Source organism: Rhagoletis pomonella, unplaced genomic scaffold (assembly GCF_013731165.1).
Source record: "Rhagoletis pomonella isolate Grant_MI unplaced genomic scaffold, Rhpom_1.0 Rhpom_scaffold_00004, whole genome shotgun sequence".
In the NCBI taxonomy this organism is placed as follows: domain Eukaryota; kingdom Metazoa; phylum Arthropoda; class Insecta; order Diptera; family Tephritidae; genus Rhagoletis; species Rhagoletis pomonella.
This window is the reverse complement of record NW_023458558.1, coordinates 50304924-50313611: the sequence shown is the minus strand read 5'-3', so window position 1 is coordinate 50313611 and position 8688 is coordinate 50304924. Positions and strand designations below refer to the sequence as shown.

The following is an 8688-nucleotide window of genomic DNA, read 5'->3' as shown; positions in this document are numbered from 1 at the left end:
ACGATAATGTACGACTTCGGCTGTGTACGATATGGCGTATGAGTAACATTATTTTCTGCTGCTATTTCATACAGAAAATTAATGCACATTTTCATTTGACGATTACAATTTAGTTTATGTAATCCAACATGTGTACATCTCAGTAGCGATTTCCCCTAAACTTGGCACAGTTATTGGTCCTGGTAAAACATAACCACAGAGACATGCCATATAACGGTAATTTGGATAAATACGAAAACTTCGATTAATAATTAAATACTGAAGCGAATTTATTTAAAATTAATATTTACCATAAAACTTAAGCAAAAAATACGTTTGTAGCAAATTTTTGGAAAATGGGCGCGGCAACGCCCCACCTCAGCTGCCGATTCAAATACGCCCTATCTCAACAAATTTTCAATATGTTTGCGGTTGAGTTAGGGCGTTTTTGAACCAAATCCTGAGATAGGGCGTTGTTCAACCAAATTCCTATTTAGGGCGCTCTTCTTCAAATACTGAAGTAGGGCGTTCTCGAAAAATTTTCTGAGATAGGGTGGTCCAAAAAGAAACTTTAAAAGGTCAAGCTCTCACCCCATAGGATTTTTCTAAATGGAAAAAATAATACTCTTACTTTTATGTAAAAAAAAAAATTGTATTTAAAATTGCCTCAAAGCCCATGAACTTTACAAATGTATACACATATATTAGTAGGTATATATTATACTATAAGCCTAAAAAATCCCTTTTTTTTGTTAGTACGTAATTGGTACGTGGTATGCAGATGCTATGTACGTGTCCGCCTTGTGCGATTATAGTAGTTTATTTGATGTTTACACACTTTTACTCTGAAGCCTTTTTATCTTACACTTTCAACATGTGCTTTTCTTTGTTTCTCTTTCTTGTTTTGATATCTTACAGGTAAGCAAATAAAACGAAAATCCACGTTCATCGCCGAATAGCTATCAACTACATACATAAGTGCCACACGTTCTAAAGTAACAGAACAGCAGGGGGCGTCAGCTGAAAATGTGTCAACGACATGTAAGATTATTTTCGCTGTAGAACAAACCACTCATCTTTAAACTAGCTGGAAAAAAGGTGTCCCATCGCTTTGCATATGCCATATACTATACACATATTCGTGCTTATACATAAACACTCGTATATATGTACAATGTATACATATCTCCACGTACATATGTATAATTTATAGATTCTTTAGTGGGTGTCATACATACATATATACATAATTTATTCCTCGCACGCTCCCACAAAATTTCTACATTTGTTGTACATACTTTCGTACATACATATGTATACTTGGATACGTATTATATCATATGTCGCTACTATTACTCATTGCCGGTCACTTCGGTATCTCTAACAACACCCCCAGTACCACATAATACCCGGCGTTAAGTTATCACTTTGACAAAGGTTGAACAGTGAAACCAACTGGCCACATTTTTAGCCACGAATGCCACAATACAATCCCTACACTGTTGCCTGGGTGGCGAGGTGACAGTTTTGATAGTGCGGTGTGGTGTAGTGCGAGTGTGTGGGTTGAGTCACAGATTTCCGAACTAAAAAAGACTTGAATTCACATGATTGCCTGCCATCATTGCTGATAATTGTATGGAGCTATTTATATAAATGGACGGTGTTTTCATGTATTAATATTTATGAACCTCCGACTGCATACATATGGATTACGTAGAAGTTAGTATGTACATATTACATATTTATGTATTTATGTTCAATCAAAAATCGTGTGTTAGAGATCGTGATAGCTGTCTCCTTTTCGGATGTGACAACATGTTTCGCCGTCATTTCGAAAATTCCTTTTAATATCAGTGCTTGTCCGAATATACACATGTGCATACATACTTATGCACATATATTACCACATACATACATGCATAATAATTTATAATAAAGGGAATGAATAGATACATACATATATACATTAGACCGTATCAGAAAAAGAGGTTTGCCATATAGCTATGAGTCTAAAGTAGTTTTGCGCAAGACAACTTCAAAAAATAAAAATAAAACCAAATTGAAATCTATTTAATAAACTAAAGTTAGTAAATAATTTTTTCTAAACCCATATAATTTGTCTTGATAAGTTTTAGTTTTAAAATTTTGGCAAAGGTCATTTTAAATAATTTATGAGATTTTAAATGTAAAACGTGGGGCGCATGTTGATTTATGGACATAACTGTAGAACAAAAAAACGAAAAATTGACGTGATCGATTCATTTCAAAGCATACCCCCCTAACCTCAAAAACGTCTTAAAAATTCTACAAAAACTGCACCAATAAATATTTGACTCTGAAATTGCGCCCATTTGTTTGCAATAATTTGTTATATGAACTCCAAAAAAAAAAAAGGACGCAATCGGTTTATTTCAAAGCATATCTTCCATACAAACTTTACCTAAAAACTGCCTTAAACAGATCATACAAAGCGCTCCAATGAATGTATCGAACCCCTTACGCAAAATTATCGTATGTTTCAAAAACCGAATTTTACAGGAAAGTGTTGTTTGTATTTTTCTCATAGTCACATACGATAAAATTTGTAGTCAATTTTTGGGGTTGCTATTGGGATTTCAGCTGTGATAGTTTTTCATTTTATTTCAAATTTATTTTTTTTATTTTTTTATTTTATTTTAATTTTTTTTTCGAGGCCTTTCATGTCACCGCGGCCACCTCTGTGCGCGACCTCTGAGGATTTGGATGAAAGTTGAAGAGATTGAAGGTCTAGGTGACATGAAAATACGTGCAGCATATTTTGCCGATATGGCGTAGGGTTGCCTATTTACACGGGCTTCAATTTTAAGAAAACGTCATACATACATTTTTCTTAAGTGCTATATCTTGGAAACCTTTTAACGAAACTTAATGAAAAAAATGTATTTCTTCCCTCTTATTACGGGTTTTAATTATACATTTTTTTACAATAATGCAAGTATAAAAAACAAAAAACAAAAAATTAAAAGGTATGTATGACGTTTTCTTAAAATGTAAGTCCCGTGTAAGCAGGCAACCCTACGCCATATCGGCAAAATATGCTGCACGTATATTCATGTCACCTAGACCTTCAACTTCAACTTTCATCCAAATCCTTAGAGGTCGCGCACAGTGGTGGCCGCGGTGACATGAAATGCATCATACGTAAATTTCGCCCCCAAGAAAATAATGCATTGTAACATAGGGATTTTGTTGGTAAATTTTTATTGTGACCTATTAATATTTATTTCAATAGTGTGGTTGAGCTTTTAGCCACAATGTTTTACCAAGTGATGCATTATAGAGTGTAGAACAAATTTGCACCAAAAAGTCAATTGGGAAAGGAAATGGTACACACCATAATTTTGCGCAAAGGGGTCGATATGTAGGTGTCGCCGAAAAATGTAAAAAGGCGACCGCTAGGCTCGACAAAAAAAATAAAAATATTTTTCTAGAAATTGCCCTGTAAAAATGTTTTATACGAGGCATGCCCAACGCTGGCAGAATTCCATAAGCAAGTTTCCTACTACTTTAGACTCAGTTTTGTTTGCTTCTCTTGTGGTGCCGGTCTAATGTACACCCGCCCGTGCATATGAATGTATGTACACATACATACTTACACATAGTTGGGCAACCTAATGCGATATATGTATGTTGTTTGCACATATCTACGTATGATTTACTACTGTCAACTTCTAAATCAAAAGGACAACGTTTCCCAAAGTACCGTATTGTTTGTATGTGCGTGTGTGTGTGTGACTGGCGCGCTATCGTTCATCTTTGTGTGACTTTCGACTGCAAATTGAATGTAACTAATACAATTAGCTACAATATTTCCACTAAATTGTTTTACTCACTCCCTCGCTTTTAGCTTGATGTGTAACAGATTTCTAGGAATAAACTTTTTTCTAAATAAAGTTTTGTTAGTACATACACGTATGCATTTGATTCACATTCCCAACAAAATTAATTGTATATAATTGAAGGGAAAAGTTACCAATATGAACATACGTACATATATCCATACATCCATAAGTACATACGCGCATGTGGCTTTGGGTTACATTAATCATGGGCTAGAGGATGAGTGATATGCTTTATGAAATACATACTTCATAACAGTGCGGTTACTATGTTCAGCTTTGAAACGTTAAAGTAAAAGGTTTTTTTTGTTGTATATGTACATACTTTTGAATGACGTCTGAAATTCGTGAGAAGCTTACTAATGAATAAATACAGAAAAAGGATTCTTTGTTACCCTTGTGCCAGCCAGTACTATTTGTTTTGCTATCTTACTGGAATAAAGCGATTTTTTTTTAACGATCCTACAGCATTTCAGCATCATTTAAGTTGAAAGCATTTACATGTTAATTTTAAAAGTTTTCCGTTTCTATTGTGAACTTTCGACGTTTTTACGGTTTTACTCGCTTCTCACAAAAGTCACTCATACGCCATGTATGTACATTCGTGAATAAAAAAAAACACCTTTCAAGCCACAACAACAGAACAAATTAAAATTACAGTCCTACCCAACTCTTTGTCGTTTTTTTTAAATCAAATAATTTAACTTTTCATTCGCTTTCGAGCCCAAAACGGTGAACCCATGTAGATAGAAAATGCTGGATCAAGTTGAAGAAAAGACGAAAGCAAGGGTATTGGTTTTGGAAAGTATGAAAAATTCTGCTGTTTCAGTGCAGAAACGAAATTAGGCGAGCGAAAACAAAAACAGCAAGATTTCTACGGCAATATTCGCCATACTTTTTACATACTTACATGTGAATAAAGAATAAGAGGGCTTCTAAAAACACCCACCAGCTGCTTTCAATTGCTTCAAAGTTGCACTCAATAACTAAAAAAAAAAACAAAACAAAAAAAATCTTTTATTAATCCCTAAGTACTATTGTTGGTCTCTATGCCGCGGCACAACTTTTAGATTAAAATATATATTTCGTTTACGCGCCAATCAATTTCATACCATGAATAGCTTTTACTGAGTCAGCAATGAGTTAATTGCCGTAGCGAGCAAATTTGTGCGGTGAGAAGAGCGGCAGTAATTGCACTGTATTAGCTTGCGCGCGGCCTGTAAGACCAAGATAAGCATTGACGTAACTATTTTTGGATTTTTTATTTTTAATTCTTCCACCTATCAAGTGATATTTTTCAGCAAATTTGTCAAAAATTTCGGGCAGAACCAAGGTACATTGAACAGGTAGTATCAGTAGAGCAGCTGATTTGATTTATTTTCAAATTATTTGGTCTCGAAAATGTCAAATATTTTTAATTTTTTCTCACGAAAATTATAAGTTGTTAAAATCCATTTGCTTGTGAAACCTTTTTCCATACAAAACAAGCGATTGAATAGCAGCTTTTGGAACCTTCGCCCAACTCGGCAGCACGACCGCTGATTACTGGGCCTTGCAATGCTTCGAGAAGCAAACAAATTTACTAGGAAAGAAAGTTGCATCAATTTTTATTTTTTCCAATTTAAGTTTTTTGTTTTTTATAATTTTTTGTATTTCACATGGCACGCTTTGATTTAGAAGAAAAAATTCAGAACAGTTGTTGACACTTTCGATACCAGAAGCAACAACAAAATACACGCAAATGTTGTTTTTGCTCTACTGATACTACCTGTTTAATGTGCCTTGGGCAGAACTAATATTCGATCCGACATTTTGAATTTTTGATAAATGATTTCAGTTTTGTAAGCAGCCACTCAAAGAACCTTTTGTATGTAAAGTTTCATACAAATCTGATATTTTTTTTAAATCCATCCGCCATATTGTATACGCCATTTTGAATTTTTAAGAACTGACTTCAGACTCGTAATAACCGACCCCAACAACACTTAAATACGAAGTCTAATGAAGTTTGAGTAATCACAAGGTTTGTTAAGATTTGTTTTCCGCTTAAAAACTGCAAAATACGGATACTTGGTTTTTGTTTATACTTTCCGAAAATGCTTGATTTTTTCATGGGGTGCAAAATCGCGTTGGCCATTGTATTCAACAATGCTTTCTTCATTACTATTGGCGCATTCTTAAAGTCTTGCTTTTCCTTGCTACATACTACACCGGACACTACTTTCCGTTTTTTTTTTTGTTTTTTTAATGAAACGGTATTCCCTTTGCAAAGAACGAAAATAATTAATTTCAAAGTGCAATAAATATTTATGTATGAAATTTGTTTATAATCAAGCAGATTGTACAATCGTGTTTAATGCATAGTATCCCAGATCTCAACAAAAGCCTAAAGTCCATATAAAAAGACGGTGAAGCAATGGCGAAGAAATTTTCTAGTGTCAAATTTCCTTAAGGGAGTACACGCAGTTCTTAAGAAATTTTCTACGGTTTCAATTACGGCTTCTTAAAGTTTTGTCTGAAAAAGGAGCACAAGGCAACCCATGGTTGCAACATAAATATATGCCCGTTCCATAATTTCGTGAGGAAAGAGTGAGATGGCAGGCTGTGAAATATCAGATGTCAAAAATTCTTAGACACAAACGAGCTAAGGTGCTTACTTTAGGCGACCATAAACCAATTTGACAAAATTTTGAAGTAAACTTAAAAAAATACTCACATTCGATAGAGAACATTCCAAACAACATTCCCCAGTCCCCCTTACTTTTCTAACTTGCACAGCGAACGCTCACCGTTGACCGGTAACAGAATATTCTAACGCTTCTAGAAAGATTGTGACGGTTTTAAGTTAATATTTTGATTTCTGCACTGTATTCTTAAAAAGTATTGATGGAACCCCGTACAGAAGGTGATAATGCATTTAAGTGTTAAATTTATTTAATCATTTTATTAAACAAAAGTTCAATTTTAATTCAACGAGAATTTTTTTCTTTTTTAATTAAAAACAGATCGCATTATTATTCTTTGTTCAGTTGAAAACGTAGGAATTTGGCTAATGTAGTGTGAAAAGATTCCCCGCATCAAATGGCAGATAAGTGGTATTTCTTTACTTAGAAAATGTATTAAAGAAAAATCTAAAAACACAACTAGTATATAGTAACACTACTTTAGATCTATTTTAATACTAAAAGGAAACTTTTTAGATGAATTTGAGGCCGCTGAACCAGAATATGAATCCATTTAATTAAAACAAAAAAAAAAATAGTTTTCGAGGTTATCGTGCGATAACCCCGCCCACTTCCCATATAACGGTAATTTACATTACAGATTATTATTTAATTACAGAAACAAGAAAAGAGCGCTATATCAGTATCTACTGAAGCTAATTCACTCAAAATTGATTCTTGGAATGACCTCTTAGCATTAAATTAGAATCTAATTATTAGATTATTAACATTTTTTGGATAATGGGCATGGCGCCGCCCCCTTATGACCACAAATGTATATCTCGGTAACCGATTTATAAATTTGTACCAAACTCGGTGCACTTAATAACCTTGGTATGGAAAAGCAATGCATTCCGATATTTCAGTCATTGAGGACGCTAATTTACTCCAAGTTTTCTTAACAATAAAAAAGACTGTTATATTATTGTTATCATTACAAGAATGTAGTTTTATTACATTATTTTCTACTTATACTGTGATACATATTTAATAAATTAAAGTTGAATTCGATTTTTCAAACACTAGGCAACCCTGGGAGGTTGCTTTTTCCAACCCATTTTGATTGATACCAATATTGCATAAATTCATTTAACTAATTAAACAGGTGGCAACTCTGTTAATGTTTTAACCTATATATAAACCTTCTCCTCGCCGAGATGAACACGTAAATACGTGTGTTCCTAGAATGGACCACGGCAACACGGAGTCAAATGTAAAGCCACTTTATTTTCTTTGTTTTGGTGGAATAATTGGACGTCCTTCCCTTCTATTTACTTGATTTTAAACATTTACAATTCTATCGGCCAAATACCCCTATGTGCAGTGGTTTAGATGAATATTTTGGAAAAATTATAGTTATTTTTTTGTCAAGCAACAACAGCAAAAATATGCAAACTCCACATGCATTTATTGTAAAATATACTAAAATATGCGCCATAATTATTCAAAAATAGGCATGTTTGCCAAAATATGTAAAACCATGCATTTACTGCAAAATATGCAAAGATATTCGTTGACGTTTGAATACCATTTTAAATAAAATTTCATGATTCGTAACGATACTTACCCATTTCATTTTGAAGATGTTCAATAAAAACATGCATTTGTTTGAGATTCCCAGCGCCAACTGAGTTATTGAGCTTTATACCACGATCTGTTAAAAAAAAAATGGAAAAAGCAAAAAAGTGTAAGCGGTAGAAATTAGAGTTGCTATTTCAGAGATCACCATGTCTCCTCATCGGTCTTGTTTCGCAAGACTTCAACAGAAGCGAAGCAAAACGGTTGGTTCCATTACTTACTATATTCATAATATTTCTTAGATATTTAGGTAAAAAGCAAGACTTTCATACGCGCTAAATAATAGATGTGACAATTATGAGAACTTACCTAAATAACTACATATGAATGTATGTACATACTTTTATAGTATGAAGTTAGACGACATAGTGACACATGAAAAATGTGTTGCGACATATTTGCATACTTGAAACTAAAATGCGTCAACATACTTAAACTTGTTTGTTGGCTAATCCTACTTTGTGAAAATTGTTTAATTAGGCTATGGCATTTTGAGGGCAATTTCACTGTGTAACAGATTTGTAGTGAGC

General features: G+C 33.7%; 1 protein-coding gene across 14 annotated transcripts in view; it reads left to right on the top strand.

The window, feature by feature from the left end:
• LOC118737725 (peripheral plasma membrane protein CASK) overlaps positions 1-8688 on the top strand; it is a 143969-nt gene that overhangs the window by 93985 nt on the left and 41296 nt on the right. Inside the window, exon 1 of one of the 14 annotated variants that reach the window (XM_036468443.1) lies at positions 971-1020. The exons of the other annotated variants lie outside the window; for them this stretch is intronic. Coding sequence (XP_036324336.1) covers positions 1006-1020 — 15 coding nt within the window. The 5' untranslated portion in view covers positions 971-1005. Of the gene's footprint in view, positions 1-970; positions 1021-8688 lie in introns of those variants that run through there. 14 annotated transcript variants of the gene reach the window in all.